Genomic DNA, 22,016 nt, shown 5'->3' on the forward strand with positions numbered 1-22,016 from the left:
GGACCTAGCAGGAAGTAGAGTAAGTATGCAGGCACACCAGTGAAGGCAGTCATGTCACTACAGATTGGCTTGGCTGATAGACAGTAACTTGCATTTCTTTTTATGCAACCTAGTCCCAGTGGACAGTGAGAACAACTGATTGCTATCTCTTTTTATAGCAGCCTTTTGCAATTTAAAGGTTATATCCTTGCTCTCTGTTCATCTCTGCTTTCTGAGTTTAAAACCCATTTTCTCCAATTTTTCTTCATATATTATGACTTCTGAACCTTTTATCATCCTTAATGACCTCTTCAGTTTTCATCAAGTTAATTTTTAAACTATGGTGGCCCGTAGTGGGCACAGCACTGCAGCTATTTTTTTTTTTTTTTGTTCATCAAGTTGAACAGAGTGAAGTAATGATATTCCTCATCTTTGCTGTGATGTTGCCTGTTAGTACATCCCAGGAGAGCTGCCATTTTTGGAACTGCTTTGCATCACTAACTTGTCTGCTATAATCCCCTGATCCTTCTTGGCAGTACTTCTTCCTAACCAGCTGTCCCCCATCTTGATTTTATTCTCTCAGAATCTGGCTGAGGGGAGCAGCGAGACCCACCAGGAGTAGCTGATGAGGCCTGGCTGGGGCCAGGAGCAAAGGAAGGAGATGTAAAGGCCGTGATGCCGACACAGGCCCTCAGTCACTGAGGCGAGCAGCTCTGGTGCCAACATGATCCACAGTGGAGGGCTCCAGAATGGTGCACAGGGAGTTTCCTGAACCAGGGAACCTCAGGGGAGCTGAGACACCTGCAGGGAGCTGATGACAGTGGCTGAGTAGATCTGCACAGGGCCAGGAGAAATGGTGGCCAAGCCCCTTCCGCCGATGTTGTAAAAGAAATTCCTTGGGGAACGCTAGTGACAGTTGGTGCAGGAAGGGTGCTGAAGCTCTGCCAGCTCGACCAGGGAGTCATGGTACCCACGCAGCAGAAAGCCATGGCCTCTCTGAGCTCTGCACCCACCCTGACTGACGCAGCTGCCCGGACAGAGCTGTGGTGGGAACCCGCTGATGCCCCCGTCCCAGGCCGCAGGGTGGGCCTGCTCTGACACAGGCACGGGCCCGCGGCCCCGAGCACGGCTGTGGGAGGTGCGCCCGGGGAGAGGAGCTCCTCTGCTTAGTGACAGAGCTCCAGGAGGAGGTAAATGCAAGGTAGATTGTTTGTCATCAGTCTAATAACGTGGCTTCACTGTAACAGCTACGTGGTTTCAGTTTTGAAGCTCAGTGTTATCCGAGCAGCTCAAAGGGTGTGCCGAGTGAGATAGGATATGCCCGTGAACGTTGAGTTGGCAAATCGAAAAATGGATTGTAAGACAATGGTTAGAAATTTCAGTTAGACTAATTCAGGGGCACACACTTAAAATGGGGATGTTAGTTATAAACTGAAACAATTTGCAAAGGGTTATAGTAGGTTTTCCATGAGTGCAAGTTCTAGAAATACGATTTGGTTGTTCCCCAATCTTCTGCAAGAGGTACACTTTGAATTTGCCAGGAATTGGTTCATGTGGGTTTCCTTTGGCTTCAGTTCTACAGAAGATGATGCTAAATAATGGTAGTGGTTCCTGCTGCCTTCAGGGCTTGAGATTTTGGACTCTGCCCCAAAACAGACACGACAGCTTGCTAACCAATTTCCTGGAGTTAAAAACCAGCGCTAGTAGGGTGTCAAGCTGCACCAAGGCTGGGCAGTCTGTACCCATATTCAGCTCCCTGATCATCTCTGATTCAGAGGTGAATGAATTCATAAAACACATGCACAAAAGGAGGTTGCCAAGCAACTTGGAGCCTGAAACTCCCCCACCAAGCTATGAAGGTAGAGAACAGGCAGCCGAGGCAATTTGTACTGTTCACTTCTTTGCCACAGGTAACAGTAATAATAAATACAATATAGACCTATTTAAGAAGGGAATAACTCATTGATAATTCTGGAAAACAACAGCTGGTCCTGCCAGACTGTGTATTTTATGTATTTTGCCTCTGTCTTATGATGATGTGTCTGCTTTTGGAGCATTTAGCCAAAAGTAAGGTCAGCAACGAGGCAGCAATGTTGGAGTGGGAGGAGATGGAGAGGAAAGAATTATTCTATCTTAAGGCAACTGACAACAAGATTGACAACTAGTGGAAAAGTTTTAGAGCAGAGTAAAGTGTCTGACACAGATTCTGCCTCAGATCAATCTCATGTTTTCTGTGATCTCAGTATTTGATGCTTTTTACAAACATACTTTAATATATTCATTGTACATCACACCATATCCTGTCTTCTCTCTGGCTTTGTGTAACTATGAAGCCTTGGGCATATCAGATGTATCCAGGACAGGATGCAGCTGTGACATGCATGGAAGAGCTACGTGATGGTGCTCCTGTTTACCCATCATTTCACTCACAGAATACCCTGTAGTGGCCACAGCCAATTAAGTTGGAAGGGAGAGTTTTTCTTTCTTTGCTTCTGTCTGCTATATCCTGAGGTAAACTTGACCCTTTTCTTTGTATCATTCTCATGAAAAAGTTATGCTGTATTTAGGCATAAGAAAAAAAAAATAATTCTGTGTCTTAATGGCCCTGGGCTTGGGGTAAAGGGAAGAGAGGTATGCAGAAACACAGCCAGAAAAATTCCAGTCAAGACCTGGATCTAGGTTGAATTTCTCACATGCTGTGTATATAATTCCCTTTGACTCCTTATAAAATCCTAGCCCTGTGTTGTTTCAATGCCCTGTCCCTTTACAAATGGCATGGCTCAAATCTCAGCTTGAAATAATTTAGAACATCAACCCAGGTCAGGGCATCTGGAACTGCCTTTAATTTTCTTTTTGTGCTCCTCTTGATGAAGGACACTACTGTGTTAATGGGGTTTTGTTCATTTCTTTCAGGCTGCTCTTTCCCCAACTGATGTCATGATTAGTGACATCAAAGTCACCTCTTAGTGAACCTTGGTGATGACATGAACTAGAGGAGGATCCTTATAACAGGCAGGAGATTAAGCAGCAAGTTAGCAGTACTGAAAGAACAAAGCTCTTATTTTCATGCATATAACCACAGTCAAAATGAGTGAAGAGAAGGGGAGATGGGAACTAGGTGATACATTAGTAGAATTATTACTCAAAGGGTTTTTGCTCAAAGTTTTGCAAGAGGAATCAGTGATGCTTTCATCTCTCACCTTGGGTATTGTTGGTGCCACGTTATATTCTGGGCATGTCGAAATGTAACACAGTGTAACGAGACATGATCTGTTGGATAAGGCTTTATGTAGCATGAAAAGGTTCCTCTGCTTTCTCTTTTTATTATTTACATTCCCAGAGAAGGTTATGTGTCATGTGGGCTTTGCAGAGATAAATGACTAGCCTCAGCTTTCTGGCAGCTTCCCCAGAACTTGGGGAGGATCTGCTGAAGTGTTGGCCTGAGAACTTTGAAGACTTAAGCTCAGTTCTGGGCCTGGAAGGGTGTATATGAGAACCTGTAGTTGCGTGTCCTGCAGATCAGTTTAGCGGGGCACAGGAGGTAGTACAAGGGGCTCTGAAATAGCACAGAGAGAAGGGCAGCTGGGTACCAGTGTAAACCAGTAAGCTGTGCTGGGTAGTACCAAGGTGGATTGGGCAGGACTGCAGTCATGGGGGCATGGGAAGTCAGGAGTGAAGCGAAGAAGCTGAACTGAGTGAAGAAATCTTGACTGGTGCATGCCAGTTGCAGTGCTGAGTATGTCTGGCCAGTGCTTCTGTCCACTACTTCCATGAGCTCTAATGTTTATCACAGTTATCCCAGTAATTTCATGGCAGATAAGTAACTGGATATACTGTAAAGCATAGGATTGAGTGACTCCTGTCTGCCACAGACTTGAATCTTTGTTTCCCAGGTGTTTCAAGGGTAGTGAGTTTATGGCCACGTTGTCAGCCCTTTGCTGTATTTGCTGCTTCGTTAGTCTTCATGCTGGGTGCAGTCTGGGGGAGCACAGCATTTGGGTATGGGATTTGGCTGTGATGACTTCTGTGAAGGGAACAGGCAGTTAACAAGCTCTGTGGTTTCCTTGGTGGTACATACCTTTTTACGACTCTCTTGTGGATGGGATGTCAGAGCTGCGGATGTGCTTATCAGGAGGGGAGCTTTTAAAGGAAGCTTTAACAGAAACAGAGAGGTTTACTCGGCTGGACCTGCAGGCTATGGGCCCCTCTATTGTTGCCCACAGGGAAACAATGCAGATGATCTCTGTCTGGTCTCGTCCCCCATCCCCCATTTCCTGGGTTTTAAGATCTGGAAACTCCAGAAGATTTTCTGACATTGAATTGGAGTAAGACAAGCTTGACTTTGATCAGCCTTGAGAGGAATAACAGAGCTCATGTCTCTGCCAGTCCCATGCTATTTGCAATTAGAATTATGGCAAACTTTCCTGGTTTTCTGAGATGAAAAAGCCCTTGCTTAGAGTCTCTTTTTTCTTATTTTGACTGAGGAAAGAACCTCTCAATTAAGGTGCTGTGCTCTCTCCCAACATACAGAAGAGATAAGAGTTGTTAAAGCTGTATGCATCAATTGCAAAAGAGAACACGTTTTATTTTGCTTTGTGCTATTTACAGCTGTTGTCCATTAGGAGTCCTCAAGAGCCTCATTCTCTGCTACAACAGCACAGTCCCATAAGTTTAGCTCAGCAATGAGCCTGCAAAACAGCACTAAATCATGGTGATGGGAGAAAGAAGAAAATCTTTGGAAATGGCAAAATGCAGCTGATATCTTTGTGAAAGCTAGTTTTTGCTTGTTGCTATTTTAGAGCATTACTAAGGTAGACTGTAATGCACAACTAGCTGGAGCAGAATAGAAATTGTCTACTCTAATTTTGGAAAAAAAAATTGGAATGGCTAGTAGTTCTGCGGGAGCTAAAGGGATCTTTTGCAATCCATAAGTGCCTTAGGCACTTATCAAAATATACTAACCTCACAGCTAAGGCAAGGTGTAAGAATGATAGAAGACTAATATATGGCTACTGAGATACAGAATTCCAGTTGCTTTACTGGACCAGAATATGATTTCTCTGTCTGAGCTCTTTGAGCTGAGAGTGCAGATCACTCTTCTGCTTAAGAGAAAGGTGTGGAGGGGGGATTGTTTCCAAATCTTTCTGCGTCCCTGAAAGATGTAACAAAATTGTACTATAATACACAAATTGAGCAGAACTGTGCAGAATGTACAGTTTAGGAGAAGAATTAATGTTTATTCCTCCTTTGACTGTGAAATGAGAAATTTCACCTGCATTCTCAGCTCAGACACATCCTTTGCTTTGTTGGACAAATCACTAAACAGCTCTTTAATAACACCTATATTTTTCAGCATGGTGTTCTACCTCTCTTTCATGTTAACTGATTAATGATTTCTAAGGCATTTGGAAACTGAAGGACAGCTTTGGGAACGAAGGGCAAAGGTGTATCACTTGCTAATTCAGCATTTGTTTACAAGGGCACTCAGCTGATGCTTTTGGTTTTGTTTACTCTTCTGTTACCACTCCCGAGCCTGTCAGTTGGGGTCCCTCAATTCATGCAAGGGAACAGAGCCTGAGCTTTGATGTTGCCTGATAGAGTGGGACAAACCTATCCTGGCATGCTGAGATGTCCTGACAGATAATGGTTTCCACTAAAGCAAATCTGTCAGGTTGACTTGTGACAATGGCCTGAGACTGTGAATGCTCACAAAAGGATCATTTTAAGAGAGATAATTGCTTTGTCCTTTCCCTTTATTTTCTCCGCCTGGCAGGTGTCTTCCTCTGCTTTCTCCTGTTTCCTTGGCCCATCCGTGGAGTATGCTCAGCACAGATGGGATCTTCAAAGAATCTGCTGTCAAACTTGGTCTTTTCTAAGCATATGTATACTGAGAGATTTTGGAGACTTATAACTAGACCAAATGTGGGTGCTTTTTCACAGGAACAACAAATAACATATCTGATAACAAGGAAACTTTCTCTGTCAAGTTGCAAGTCTACTTTGAAACAGGTTCAGTAGAGCTTATCAATGAACTGTTTAGTAAGGTTTTGATTATTTTTATTTTCTTTTAAAAAGCAACCCCCTGAACCCTCTCCCCTCCCCCAGATTCCCACAGCTTATCTCTCCCATGCCAAATGTATTGCTAGAAACAACTAAACTCTTCTAGTTGCAGCTTCTGAAAATCAGCTTTGCAGATCTGAGTGCGTGTCTATATTATACAAAACCAAAACCAGTCTTTCCGCCAGAAGTAACAGCCTGTCTTAGCTATGCACATTGTTATTTCTACCTTTTGTTGGATGGATATGAAATAATGGTTATTTTTGAGTACTCTACCTCTGCAGCTTATCTGGGTAACATATTTATGTATTTTCTTTAATTATATCAGTTTAACTTGATTAGTTGTGGTTGTAACACTACAACACCGATTACTGTTATTAGGTCAGGCAGCTTGTACGGCCTTGGAGCCCTTACGGATGGACAGATCTACTTAGAGAGTTGGAAAGTTCTCAGTTGTTAATTGTGAAATACTAAAAGCAGAGTAGGGCCTCAGAAAATTAAATCATTTCTAGCTGTCTCTGAAACCTTAGTGAAGTTTGATAGGGTCAAACTTTCAAGAATTGCCAGAAAGTATATCGGTGCCATTTTGAGAGGCAGTAATCTGTAGGTACAAAATGCACTCTAATAGTACATGTAAATATCTGTAAGGTATCATAGAATAAACAAGAAAAGAGATAGGGATGAAACTAGTACATTCTGGTTGTGAGGACCAAACCTGGGATCAGTTGGCAAACAGCACTTTCAGGAGATGTCTGGACTACTTAGAGATGTATTTTCCCTCAAATACGTCTTGGGTTGTTATCTCAATTAAAAAGGAATAAAACCCACTTGCAAAGATGGTATTCAAAAAGAAGTCCTGTCTAGGTTTTTTTGCTTTGTTTTACAGACAAACGTCCTTATGTGTTTCTAATGGCCCGTGTTCACCCTGGTGAAAGTAACGCCAGTTGGGTAATGAAGGGGACCCTGGAATTCCTTGTAAGCAGTGATCCCATTGCTGATCTCCTGCGGAAATGTTTCATTTTCAAGATTATCCCCATGCTTAACCCTGATGGAGTCATCAATGGCAAGTGAGTTGTGACATCTACTTGTTCCGGGTTTTTCTTCAGGCTTTACCCCTGTGCACCTAGCACCTAGCGGGTCTCATCTTCAATGTTTTGGGCCAGAAAAATTCACTTTTCCTTGTGTTTTACACATCCTGTTGTCAATCCTATATGGAAAATGTGAATCTGAGACAGCCCAGTGTGCTGTCTTGCACACTCGGATGTACGTGATTCTGTGACCATAAGATCTCTCAATTTCCTGCATGGAGTATTAGCGGTGCCAGAAAAACTTGATCTTTCTTGTTAAGTGCTAAATCAGCAGGGCAGACTTCACCTGCAAGACACGTATGCTTGGGAATAACTGGCTTTAATTAATGCTTTGTGTAGCCTGGTGAGGGGGAAGATGAGTAAGGATCTATTAAATTTGCACATTTTCATGGAAATATTTCCATATAGTGAAGCTCCCTCCTTCTCCCACCTCCTTTTCAATCTTCCCTCCTACATGTTTCCTAAGAGATACTGAATCTGAGCTTGGAAAATAGTGATTCCTTTTTGCATTCTTTGCCTTTATACCATCCCTGCCCACCCACACTAACTTGCTTTCCCTCTCCCTGTACATGAGTGGAAAAAGTACAACTCTGCTCCTAATATGTTAACATGAAATAAATATTGCTATGCAGCAAGTGAAAGAGGAATTGCCTTTGAAGAGTGCACGAAGATAAAGATGGGTTGTACTTTGCTAGAAAAAACCTACAGTGTCTCTGCAGACAGTGGAGTTTGCTCACTTTGGGTGTTTGTGGAGTGGCTGTAAGTTAATAACTATCAGTCCTGTCTGTGATGCAGGACATGATGATCACCTCCCACCAACAGCTGGAAAGTTGTGTGTTTTGGTGAGAAGACTTTACAGGCTTTGGCAACACCTGTGTCCCCCAGCTTGTTGCAATGGAACATGCAACAAATTCTGAAGCTGAAAGATGGGTTTAGACAAGCCCTGAAACACATAACAGAGTATGGAGGAACAACTTTTCTTAAGCTACATTCTCCCATCTGCTTTTGTGTCAGGTTGTGCAGATCAAGTGCTTCAGAAACAGAACAACAGTACTGAGCAACAACTGAGTTGAGTTTGGTTCTAAAGTAATTCATTTCAGTTTGAGGTGAGGGGTTCAGCAGAGAGCAGCTTGGGCTTTTCTGACAGTCTCTATGACTGTTGGTAGTCAGACTAACTTTTGTGTTGCTATGCTCCCCAGGACTTGAGCATATCGGTAGTCTGGGAGGACTGTTCAGAGTAGCTGGATACTGCCCCAGAGTATTCGAAGCCTCTGCTGTCACCAAATGCTTCCTTGATCCTTCCAAGCAGCAGAAGCAAAAGAGAAAGGTTGTGGCTTTTTTTCTCTCTAATTTTTTTTTTTTTTTTTTTTGGTTCCTTTCACTGCACTTAATTAAAGTTTCCAGCAGATGGAGGACTGGAGGGAATGTCTGACCTTTTTTACTCCAGCTGTCAGGAGTGAGTGTAGCAGAGCAGGGACCCTCAGGAGGGAGGACATGGCTCTTGGTGACACCTGGATGAAGTGTGCTACCCGAGCTTGTGTCACACAGGAAAGTGCTTTGCCTTCCCTCGTGCAGATGAGCTTAAACTGTAGATAAATCTGGTGATGGGTTAAAAAGTTCAGTTAAGCCTTACATGTGGGATGGGAGCCGGGGAACAAGGACTTGACCATGACTCTGTTACGGATTGTGAGGCCTGGGGGAGAGAACCATTCCTTTATGCTTTAATTTAAATACTTTTATCCCGTGAATCCTCCTGTGGCCCAGACTTTCTTCTTGTTTCTTCCCATGTGCTTTTTTAGTAGACTTGGGTCCTCCTATACTGAAAGAAATGCTTCTGTTCTGAGCCTCAGGTTTACTGGTGGTGTGCTGGAGATAACCATGCACATTGGAGAAGGTATCTTTCAGGCCCTTAATGTCTATATGTGTACATGCAGATTTATTTGGCTACTTAATGTTCAAATGCTTTAGTAAACTCAGTTATCTTTCAAGTCAATGTTAAGAGGAAAACTTTTCTGAGGAAGCTGGTCTAGACCCCATCATCCACCATAGTACTTGTAAGAAGATACTTGCTAAATGTTTTTTTACATGTCTGAAACCCATTTTACAACCCACTTCATGAAGCGACTTGTTTGCCCTGGGATTCACAATCCCTCTTGTGGAAGTCCCACCAGGCATCCCCGAACAGACTGTGAGAGTGCCTGGTGTTCCCTCTGCCAACATTGCAACCTGCTCTTCTTTTCTAGTTTTATACAAGTTGCTGTGCTCTCACACCTCACCTCCCCCACCACGAGGAGTGGACATACTGAATGCATCAAATGCACTATCCAGGCCAACAACTGTCTTGGCTCTGTGCTGGGCACTGGGAATACCTACACTGGGAATACACTGGGTAACCAGCGAGCTTATCTCTTATTGTGAAACAAGGATTTCTTCTGTTTCAGTGCCTCTGTTGCTTTCATCTTGGTATCTCAGTATCTTTCTTTACTTAAAGAGTTGGATTGGTTTTTGTTGGCAGCTCTGAACATCCTTACTCTCCCTCCTCCCCAGCCCTGTGTGCTGGGGTGTGCATAACGCTTCCCTGCCCGTCACAGAGACGAATGCTAGTGCGTGGTTACAAAGGATTTCTTCCAGCAGCCCAGGCGTGCCCCTTCCCCAGCTGGCTCCCTGCCTCAGGAGCGGCTCAGTGGAAGAGTGCTCATCCCAGCAGGGCACCACATGATCACATTTGCTCATGCAGCAACAAGATGATCATGGCCTTGGTATTTGCTTTGGTTAATGTGATCTGAAAGTTACATGCGGAGAGTGTTCCTCTAGCCCAGATAGGACTGCAGTAATGTGATTATGCTCCGGCTGCGTGTGGATGAGCTGGGAAGAAGCTCTCCACCCTCCCTGCCGCTTCAGTCAGTGCTCTGAGAATCTGTTCTTGTCTGTCAGCGGTGGAGAGACTTGCAGCCCTGCCAGTGATGCTAAATGAAGGTAGTGGTGATGCAAGTCTGCCTGTGTGAGTGGGGTTGTAATCACGTAAAAATATAGATCACTATCAAATATTGCAACTAATTTGACTTTGTTCAATCCAGAGAGAATCGGTGAGCAGTTGTGTTGCTGTCTGTGGCTGAGTGTTTTGCTCCATCCTGAACAGCACTCAGGTGTAGGGTTTGTCAAGTAATATTCAGCTGATCTGATAATGGCTATATATTTTAAATAATAGACACTGCTTTTCATAAGGTTCATCATCTACTTTCTGCCAGACACTGGCTTTTGACCACTGTTGGTGACAGGATGCTGCCTCATATAGGTCTGTGGTCTGACCTGATATGGTTATTTGTATGGTGTTTTTTTTTTTATTTCAATATAAATTATAAGGAAAAAAAGGTCTTAATCTCCAAGACCAGTAGTGTAAGTCTGTCTGAAGTGACAGCCATATACTTTAACAGAAAGTGTCTTTGCAGCCTGACTTTATTTTGCACAAGTTGTTCTGTGAGAATCCAAAGTAATAAGTGGTGTTTGGTTTTATGGCTCACTACCTTCACCCATACCTCTAGCCCTTTTTTAAACTAAATCATAGTAAAATAGGAAAGCTTTAAAAGGAATTAATCTCTATTAAGCATTGGAGAATCCCTGAAGAAGAGTATCATTTTCATTAGGAAAGTGATATAAAATGCAGTGGGTGAGGAAGAGACCTGTGCTTTTTTCCTGGCTCTGCTACTGATGGACTATGAGACCTTGGTCATTGACCTCTTCTTTTGGCTGAGTTTTCTTCCTTAGAGAATGAGGTAATGACATACCATAAACTTTGAGTGGTTTGAAATGAAGACTGAAGTATGCATATTGGGAGAATTTTCTCTTCAATCTACATCTACTGTTTTAACTATTAAGCTTGTTTTTAATTTATAGAATGTGGAAAACACTGCGCTCGGAAAATTTATGAGGAATGGTGCAGAGTAGCCTTTTTTTAGATTGCTTTAAAAAAAGGTTCATCTGTTCAAGTGAGATCTTTGTACCCCAAAACTAGATCAATTATAGTGACAGTTGTGTAAAATCCAGAAAGCAGAGTTCAGTAAGGGAACTTGTAAAAAGCCTAATTATAGCAGCATAAAAAGAGGTTTTTATAAAGAAACAGAACTCTGTTTGCTGTCCACGTTGTTCCATATAGACTCATTATCACACATTTGAGCATCGAGTTGTGTGTGTGCTCGTGCACGCCTGGGCAGTTTCATGCTAACTTGTGATGTGCTGTCTCCTGTGTGTGCCTGCTGTGCATCCCTCTGTCAGCAGCTGATTCCTGCAGAGGTTACTCAGCATCTGCTCAGATCTACAAACCATCCACACGCACACCTGGCACTCCTACGCCTGTGCTCACAGACACAATGTGGTAGTCAACATTTTGTGGTTTTGGCTGGACTTCTCCAGACACTGCAGTTCTAGATAAATATTGCTATTTATTACACCTAAATTTAGGGTTATTAATTATATCAGTATAACCTAATTTATATCGCCATAAACAGCAGTAATAAATGATGCCAAATGCTAACTCAATGCTTGCCAACTGTGCCTGTTTGATGAGGGTTTTTTCCCCCCAGTTCCCAGAAGTATTAAATTAAAAATGATCAGCCTTGCAAGATCATTGATCAAGCAAGAAGTGGAAGCTCCTGGGGAAGTGATTTTGTTTTAAAAAATACTTCACGTGCACCTGCTCATGGAGTGGCTGTATTTTGTGTATTCAGAAATTCTCTTCCCACTGACAAATTCCTAACTGGCCAGTATCACAGTTCTCCGAGTTCATGCCTCACTCCTATGTTGCCACCTTCTTCCTCTTCCTTTACTTCCTTTTGATGTTTCCTCTTTCTTCTCTTCTGTCTGCCCTTTTCTTACTCTCCCCGCCCTCCTATTGAATCAAAGAAGCTTTTCATTGAAAAGAACTTGATGCATTTTATAAACGAATTGAACCAATCAGTGGAGATGGGAGCTGGAGAGTCTTTTTTTGGTAAAGGAAGGTGAATTTTTTTGGAAGCTGCATGATTTCTTCAAAGCCATGGGGTAACCATAGTAGCAGTTAGGAAGAGGAAATCCTGATTTGCATTTTGGATTATAGCCATGGACTATTCTTTATCTGGTATAAAACCCCCTGTTCCCTTCTGCACCTGCCCTCCCACAACACAGGCCGAATAAGCTTTTCTGTTGTTCGAAGATAAGGCAGGTGAGGTGCTGGGTTTCTTGTCTCTCCATTGATACTTGCTCCCACTTTATTTAGGCTGTTTATTCCATCCTGTTTTACTTATGAGGCTTTGTTCATTAAGTCCTCAAGTCCAGCAGAGGAAAAGCTTTACTTGTTTGACAATTACTGAAATGGAAGGATAGAAATGTCCCCTAAAATGCCTCCTAGAACATGTTTCCTCTGCACCCTCTCAAAAGTTACAAAGGGAAAAATGAGTGTGCTCCCACTTACTCTTTGGAACCTGGTCCTTTGTTTTTTGAAGGACACTCTTAAGAGGAGGAGCAGAAACACATTTGTCTCTACACCCAAAATGCACTCTTTGTATATATGCCTTTTTTTCTCTCCTGTATTAATGCTTACTCTCCTGCATTGAGACATTGTACTCTCCAGGCAATAAGAGGCAGAACTGATCAGGGACAGGAAAAAAGCTAATGGCGGGTCTAAGGAGTCAATTTATGATGCAGAACTGAGTGCTCAAGGATTAAATCTTGAGGTAATGTCACGCAAAGTTGTACAACCACAGACATCCCTCCTTTCCTCCCCCTCCTTCTCAGTATTGCTTCTCTGTGGTCAGAGGATTGAAGAGGAGTTTAATTCTCAGAATCTAGCCTTGCATAACTAAATTGGAGCCGTGAACTCTGCAAACGCACTCCAAAGGCTCTCTCCCAGCTAGCTGATCTACGATGTGTGTTTTTCTCTAAGGATAGTGCAGAGACGTGGGAAGTCTGGGAAAGAGGTGTTTTCGAACTCTGTCATTAATTAATGCAGTGGGAGAGTTTGTCTCTAGGAGAGAGAGGTACTACAGGAGTAGTGTGCTGCTGGTCTTTGGCAGATGCTGTACAAGTCTGTCCCTGGTGTTGTCATCAGAAGTCCTGCATCTAAATTGGCACCACCATGCCCACAGTAGTTGGATATGTGGAAGCCAAGGTATATTTTGATAAAAGAGCATTTTGTAGAAGGTTCAACCCTTACTCATTTGTAATGGCTGTGCTCTGAATTGCACATTGTAAGGTGGCATATTTGCATGCACTGATACTTTCCTCAAGACCTCAGAGGGGGTGAAAATGCCAGTTCTGGGAGCATCTGTAGCGGCTTGGTGTGCGGCTCTGGGAAGTGCATATGAAGCGTGAGCTAACTCTCCCCAAGCAGAGTAGTTTTCTTGGCTATTTGCTGCTTTGGTGCCTTAGGTGTTGCTTCTGTTGCCCTTCTCTAAGAGGGCAGTGATGGATTTGGGAGCTTAGGGTAGCAAATGTGGCTAGTGCGTGCACAGCATGAGATAAAATATGAGCTGCAGTATTCCTCACCTCTCATCTCTGCAAGTTGTTACTTGATGGAGCCAGCGGTGGTGTCTGGCCCTGCACCATACACTTCTCCAAGTACCTCTCTGTGCTGTGGGAGGTGCCCCAATTTCAACCAAGGCCCCTTTATGCTGTGCTGATGTGACAGCCCATCCTTGGCTCTCCTTCTGTGATAAACATCCGTCTGCAGGCGGCTGCACCCCAGGACTTTCTCTTCTGACAGTGCTTCCAATGCAGCCTTGTTTATTCCTTCCTTTATCAGCTGGAGCTGCTGGGCCCCCTGAGTTATTAGCTCTATTCACTCATTGTCAGTGTTTCCTCCTTCGTAAATATGCCCCCATACGTCTCTGCTCCTGAGGAATATGCTTTCTCTTCTATTTACTGCTTTTCCCAGGCCCCCACCTCCTCATCGCTCTCTCCACCCAGTGGCCCAATAACAGCCAAGGAGATAAATAAGCTACATAACTCTTCCCAGCTATTATTTTTTGTTGTTGTTGCCCTGCATGGTAATATATATAATAACAAGGAAACAAATCTTATTACTAAAGTAATTACAATAAATAAAAAGCCGAGAGGGGAGATGAAGGAAGGGTCTGTCGGGGGAGTGATTGCAGTAGGATTTTTTAAAATTTAATTTACTTGAGATGTTCTCTGCCACTTTGTTGATACCCTGCTGAGGAGGGCTGTAACTAATTAGCAGCCAGCTGTTGTTCTAACACCCTCACCTAATTTATTGTGTGGCTCAGTCTCTAAAATGGGAGCCTGTGTGATATCATTGTCTATGGGACTCGGCACCAGCCTTGTGTCAGTGGTTGGCTTTATTGTTTGGTGCTTTTGTTTCCCAGAAGCTGAATAGCTGAAATTTTGGGTGCTATGTTGTCATTCCTTTTATCTTCCAGCATATATCCCATGTGCTTCCAGGGGTTTGGGCCAGAGAGTACACTCAATCTATTGCATTATAACTGCTTGTTCCAGTGTCCAGACTAATAACAGACCAACACAACTGCTAGTTTTTAACAAATTGCCCAGAGAACTGCCTGTGTGCCTTGGTAGAGAACAAAAAAGACCCAGCAGTAGAAAGTCTGATAGGGACAGGGTCTAGGCTTTGTTAAACTCTGAAGTCTGAGACCTCATTCTGCTGCTTGCAGGTTTCTTATTAAAGTACCATATTGTTGTTTGCCAATAGAAGGGAGGTTACAGTACTGTCTGTCTTCTAAATGGCCATGAAAACTAATCAGGTAAAGGCCATATTAAAAACTGGAAGGATCTAATGCATTGTCCCTTGTTTCATTAGTCTTCCAGCTGCCAATTGCGAAAGCATGTGCAGTCTTTGTAAAGCTCTCAAACAGTAAAGGTACCCCATGAGTTGAGTGCATCTCCCTTGGCTCTTTCCTACCTGATTTATGCTGGTGATGCAAGGTCACCTGGGGATTTCACTACAAAAATCACTTGATGTGGGCTTGGTGATACTACTTTCTTGGACTACTAAACACTTCAGCTTTTAGTCTTGGAAATTATTTCATTTTAGATAGGTATTACCTTGTATTTTCTAGTTAGCATGAATATTAGATATGAACATGATGTTCTATGGACTCAGAAAGGAATAATTTTGTTCTGCATTTGTGTCTATTTTCCTCACTGATGATGGGAGTTCATAATCAGATGTACACACTCCTTTGAAGACATTTTCAGGAGCCAGGAGACTGATGTACAAAGCTAGCTTTTAGTAAAGTTAATGAGATGATTGAATTATATTATTATTCTTGTTAGCTTGATTGTGTATCATTATCCCTTTTGTTTGTTATTATGCTATTTGAGTCCCCTTTGTGTTATATTATTCCCACAATAATTGTGCCTGTGCTAGGCTCTGTATGGAGACAGGCAAGGAGCAGCTGGTCCCTTGTTAGGAACTGATGCATTGGTGGCACAGCTTATGCGTGAGGATTGGTGAGAATGAAAAGGATGTTGGGCTGTTGGCTCTCATGCAGCCTCGTCCATCTTCTCAGTCCTGGCCACAGGATGCACTTTGTGGAGGTGTGAGCTTTGTAGTTACAGCTCTCCTTCAGTATTGCGTCCTGGGGTAGGGAAAGCATCCTGCTGCAGTTTCTACAAGCACCTGGTGAAGGTTTGTGAAGGATACCTCAGTATCATCACTGCGGGAACTGGAGAATTGTTTTAAAAACCTTTATACCTTGGAATTTGCCGGAGGTATCTGCAAACCTTGACCCAACGGGCTGCATTGGTAAACCTACACTGAGAAATAGTATAATTACTGCTGAACTTGGATTTTACTTCTAACCTGATTGTGGTAGGCATCAAACACTGATATCAAAGTTGGATATTTTGGAGGTGAGCTAATGTCATGAATAAGGGGGCTGTTTTGGTTGCCCATCTTACAATCAAGTCTGCTTATCCAAGTTAATGCCTATTGGAAGCTACAGATTCAGAGATGGAGTTGTTATTCATAGGATGGGAAAAGAGAAGTCTACAAAATGAAATTGTAAAAACTTCACTTTTATAGATGTAGTGAAGAATGTCCAATAGTTTACTGCAATATCTACACTACCTGGAAAGCTGAAATTGCCTGGGAATGAAGGTTATTGTCTCTTGTAATATACCTTCATATATTACACTGTGTAATAAATCAGGCAGTATTTCTTTTGCCCTGAAAACTGGACATCCCCGGAGTTCCAAGTGACATTTCACGTTTTATATGACCCTTCAGTCCCTCTTAAGTATTAAAACACATCATTTTTTTTTTTGTGAAATATGCACAGAATTTCTTTTTGAAAGCCTCTGAATAAAAAAATCTGGAGCTTAGTTATGCAAGTGTAAAGCTGTTTTTCCATGAGTTGGCTTTAAAGAAATTCTGTGTTGGATTAGCTCTGTGTTTTGGCTAGTGTTGTTCTTTAACATTTTTATTTATTTGTGTATTTCTTGCTCACTTTTCCCTCCCCTCTCTTTGGAATCTGTTATTAAAATGTAACAATAAAAGCTGGCAAAGTACTGTGATAGGAGAGGAGATATATAATGGCCTTGGGTTGGAGAAACAGACTGGCAATTGAAAATTGTATTTGTAGAAATGGAATGAAGAGGCTTATCCACAAAAATAAGCTTCATTTGAAAGCTTATGTTTTCAAAATTGCTTGTGCAAAAATGAACCTAGAGGACCAACTGAAGTTGAATTGTTCACCTGTGCACATGGTTCATATGATTGCACATACAATTGGGGTAATTACATGGGCAAATTTTGCTCCAGTGATTTCAGTAAATTGCCACCCTAATTTATAAATCCAGCTGAATGTCCCACAGAAACATCAAGAAAATGAAAAACAGAAAATTGAGTCAATGTTGGAATGACAAAGAGTGAGAAATCAAAACCACTTCTGCAACCTAACAGGCAGCAAGCACTGCTGGGAGTCAGGAAAAAAAGTGCAGCACAGTTTTAATGCTGCAAAGCAGCTCTGAGGCTTGAAGGGGTAGAAAAACTGAAGAGTTTTTGAAGTCTCATAGCCCAGGTTTGAGCTGAGGGGGGGAAATAAAAAAAAAAAAAAGCAGACGGTGAGATTAGTAGGGAAGAGAGCTCCAGTAATAGTGCACCTTGGGTCTATGCTTACTGCAAAACTCTGAAGTTAGTATTTGAACACAACCTAGCTAAATGATACTGTAACCTGGATAGGGACTCTCAGGTAACTGTGGTGATATTTTACTACATGGGAATAGTGATGATTTATGCTGTAAAATTCTATAGAAACTATGCTATGTTCAAAACTGTATAGACCTGAGCAACTTTTTCATGGCCTTTTAGAACTGGCTTGTTGAATTTCACAAGTGGATGTGTCCTTATATAAAATGGTTATATGTTCCAGTATATCCCACAAGACTCTTCCGTGTCTGGGGAAGCAGAGCACAGAGGAATTGGTAGTGAATATAGTCTAGATCCTAATTCACCTTTTGGATTGTTTTCATTTGTCTGCCACAAATGAAAAGGACTCAAGGCATAATTGTTATAGTAGCTGGAGAAGAGTTGCTATATTCTGCTGTATGTATATTATAGAATGTAAATAGGAAAAAGTATTTATTTCTAAATATACACACATAACTATCCATAATCAGTTCAGTATCGTCGTGTAATGCTGGTTTTGTTGTTTTGGGTTTTTTTGTGAAGTTACCAGGCAGTAACAAGGTGCAAGTGCAAGGATTCTTTCCATGTACATACCGTGACAGTATCTCTAGTGGTAGGGTTTCCTTCTCTGTGCCCCATGTTCCCCCATTTTTCTCCCAAAATGTTCATAAAGTCAGCTTTCAAAGGAGAGGGAAGTACCAAGTCTCCAGGGACACTGGCTCCCACTGAGCACTGCCTAAAGCAGAAATTTTCTTCCCAGTTCTAGATCTGGTCAATGGTGTTTTCTACCAGAAGTAATGGTAATAACACTAATGAAAACTAACTTCTTGAGAAACATTTCCTGTATTCGTTGTCTGTTAGTTAACAAAAGGTTATTAACATAAAAACAAAAGGCAAAGATTAAAAAGGTGATGATTTTTCTGTCTTCCCTGTAACAGTTATGGCACATAAGAGGATGTAAAGTGCAGAGCAGCTGAGCACTCATAAACTATTTTAATACCATTTAGAAATGAGAAGAAGCAAGGAAAGAGGCTTATGTAGCAATGTAGTTTATTGCACTAATCAGTCACTTCTACAGAGCACTGTCATGGTTTTAAATTCTTGCTTCAGTGACATGAAAAAAATGGGTGGTCTCTCATCCAAGTCCCTAATAGATATTGGTCTATATCATAGAAATCTCTAATATCGCATTTGAGCTAGCAGTGAATTCTATGCTTAGACAGATATAATGTTAGGCAAAGCAGGTCTGGATTATACGATAGCAGAGCAGTAACGCAAGGTCTGAAAGTGAAGTAGAAAGAGCTATGGGAGATTAGACTAAGCGGTGTTTTATTTTTAGGTCACAAGAATAACATCTTTGGGGTTAGGCTGAGATCTCTGGAAAGGCAGCTGACACTTTGTGGATTGAACCATCTGCATGGTTCATGCCAAACCTTCTGCTGATTTATCTGTCTAGTGTCTTGCTATAAACACATGTAAAGGTTGAACGTGGAAGGCAGTGGGAGAATAGCTGTTTTCCCCCTCTAGAACATGCATGTTACACAAAGAGAATTTACTTTGGAATAACTTCATGTTTAGGGAATATGTTGTCTGGTCTTGTGCACACGGTAGTTTCCAAGTGGAGAAGAGCGAAGTGTTTTAAGTCACAGTAATTTCTGTCTCTTTCCCTGACATGCAGGTGAGGGCACCCTTGAACTGTGCAACTTCTCTGTCTGTCTTCAGACTTGAATGGTATGTAATCCCATCCAGCACACAGTCTGTTCAAAATCAAATAGTGTCCATATCAATGGCTTTCAGCTTTCAGACTCATAACACTAATACAGCTGGGAATGTAAATAAAAAGAATATTAAGAAGCCGCCTCTCTTATTGTAAACAGAATAATCCAAATCAAGAGTATCTTTCCCTTACACAGTTTCTTACCAAAACAAAAACCCAGCTCAGGGCTGTTATTTATGATGAACTGGCTTTGCCAGTATTGATACCTCTCCCCTTTTAAACTGTATTGGTTCTGATTGTGTGTACTGATGACAGCAATTTATTATATCTTTTGCCCCAAAGGGTCTGGAAGTGCCATAACAAACTACCTCCTTTACTTTCAAGCATTGCTTACTGTACCACCTTTGGACTGGTACAAAGTAGCTCTTTTGTAACCTCTGAACCCGTTGCCTCTGAAATTCTGGGAGTGGCTGGTTTTAAGCCATTGGGCAGAAGTTGTGGCAACTAGGTCTGCAGCAGATGTTGCAAACTACAGAGTGACTTTAAAAGAAATCACTTAGGTGTAATCAAACCCCTTCTTTTTTGTGTTTTTTCCCTAAGCATCTTATTAATCTTTGAGAAACACGTGTGCCAGCTCTGAAACCATAATTTTACTTGCACAGTCTCAGATGGGATGGCTGGTCCCTAAAGAGCATATATCTAGCAAGAATTAATTCTCCACAAACTAGCTGTGGTGCATGTATGATTCTGTCATGGCTCATTCTTGCTTAAACCTGATGTGAGACTAAACATGGAGTTTGCTTTGAGGATTGCCAAAAACTCTGTCGTCCAAATGATACAGTATTCTGTGTGTGTAAATGCATATACAATCATGGTAATAGAAGCTATTTTGATCCAGATTGTAAGGATTGAATGGATGCAGTTGTGCTTGAAAAATACATATGCATTTGCATGCACAATTACTCAAGTTGGAGTTTAGGCATTTAAGTGGCCATTTGTGCTCTCATTTTTAATTATTATGTTCATCCTGTGGGAATGGATTTGCACAAATCAACAACACAAATATGCATACGTTTTGTTGCGTGCTATCCTGAAAACACGTTGCCTTACTTGGATGCAAACTTGGATTGATTTATCTTTTTTTCCCCTTGAAATTTCTATTTTAATCTGAGGAATGTGAACTGCACTGGCTGAATGGCAGTTCTTCAGCAGCATGTTTTCCTTTTCCAAATGGTTAACTCTTGTAATTGTTTCTGTAATGTAAGCTAGTATTTCCAGCTAACAGTTATTTAGGGTACTGTCATGGCAAGCCATAATTCAACCCTCTTGCCTAGTGGTCCAAATAATGACCAAGGCTTGCCCCAGCTGAATTATTGTTCTTTTGCTTCTTTCTTTCCCTTCATACACATAAACAATTCTGTCTTTATGCCATACTCTGAAATACAAAGGAAAGCAGAAGCGATATTGTTGATTTAGAGCTCCATCCTGGTGGCTTCAGGAAGATAACTACTTATAGGGGTATGAAGGCCTTTCAAGGGCTTCTTGGTGGCTTGGCCCATAGGCTGCCTGGAGGCTCACCAGGCTCTTTTCTGTCACATCTTTAATATATCTGTATAGAACATCTACTGCAAATACTTGAGAGAGGATAAAGAGGTCCAATCTGACTTGGAACTGGGACACTATACAGACTGATGCTAAACTGCTGCTCAAAGACCTTGAGTATGCTGAAATTTGCACCAAAATTAGGAACATTTGAGTCAGCTGATTCACAACTCAGGTTATGGAAATAACACTTGTAAAGAAGATTTAATATACCTTCTGTGATTCTCCTTTAAGAAAGAGTAGACATCAGGAAAGGACAGTAACAATGTGAATGCCACAGAAGTATGAAGTTTTGCCAGTAAACTTTTGCTGAGGAAGAAATTAATTTTGAAGTTCCTTCATATTAATAATCCTATTAAGGGTTAGCATAATAAAGGTTTATTAATTAATTTTCAAGCTGTAATTTGCCTGTGATTCTCTTGAAGAAAATTATATTTTTATGAAATGGAAATGTACAAAGACTGCATGACAATGACCTGATGAAGTGGCAAACCATATATTTTAAATCACTCACTGTGATCCAAACGGCATCTTAATTCTCGGAATTTAACACCATTTACACTGGGGGAGTCTGCGAATTAGTCAAAGTAATTTGAAAGTTTGTCTTACCTGGGAAATGCTAACAAGTACAAAATGTGTTTATGAAATGGTTCATATAAATTTGGGCCAGGAATGATGGTGGGATGCTTTGTAAATTGCTGAAAGAACTTGAAAAGGAAGGTTGTAACTTTGGCTTTCTAAATGGTGATTCCTAGACACATGGGGTGTAGGGTACGATAATTTGCCTAGTTAGATGTGGGAGCTATGCTTAATCATGGGTGCTTCAAGGATACTTTGACTAAAAAGAGCCTGTTCTGGGGTCATCTGGAGAGTCATAGATGTCCAGAGAATCCTGGGTGTGCTCTGCAGAGACTGGGCTCTGAGCATGGGACAGGATGAGGTTTGTAAGAGCAAGCTGAGAAAGTGGGTCTGACCCTGTTGCATGAATGTTTTGAAAACTAGAAGTGTAGGTGGAGAGTCATGGTCTTAGCTATTTCACACTGGAGGGGGGGAAAGTAATTCAGCATGTAGTAAGCAAAGAAAGAGGTGTGAGTGCTACAGGCTGCTTCTGTCTGTCCTCAGGCACCCCAAAAATGATACTATAATCAATTAATCAGAGCCAGTACCATGGGCAGGCTACATTCCTGCAGGCTAATGGCAAAAAAGCCTGGATGGATCATGGTTTGATTGCCGTCTATGCTAACACTTGGGAGACAGCACAGAGACTCGTGGATTTGTATTAGTGTAATAGAGCAGAGCTAAGGCCCAAGCTCCAGTCTCTTGTTTGTGTTTTCAGGTGTCACCTGGGAACTGACTTGCTGAAATTTTGCATTAGGAAGTGATTTCTGATTACTGTAGGTAGCCCAGAGCAGGACCTGCTGGATAATTTCAAGAG

At 41.9% G+C, this 22,016-nt stretch overlaps 1 protein-coding gene across 1 annotated transcript in view; it reads left to right on the top strand.

Annotated features, from left to right (window-relative positions):
- AGBL1 (AGBL carboxypeptidase 1) overlaps window positions 1–22,016 on the top strand; it is a 271,692-nt gene that overhangs the window by 92,314 nt on the left and 157,362 nt on the right. Inside the window, exon 18 of the mRNA XM_074880012.1 lies at window positions 6,923–7,103. Within this exon, the coding sequence (XP_074736113.1) occupies window positions 6,923–7,103 (181 nt within the window). The remainder of the gene's footprint in view (window positions 1–6,922; window positions 7,104–22,016) is intronic.

This window comes from Strix uralensis, chromosome 11 (genome assembly GCF_047716275.1).
Source record: "Strix uralensis isolate ZFMK-TIS-50842 chromosome 11, bStrUra1, whole genome shotgun sequence".
Taxonomy (NCBI): Eukaryota; Metazoa; Chordata; class Aves; order Strigiformes; family Strigidae; genus Strix; species Strix uralensis.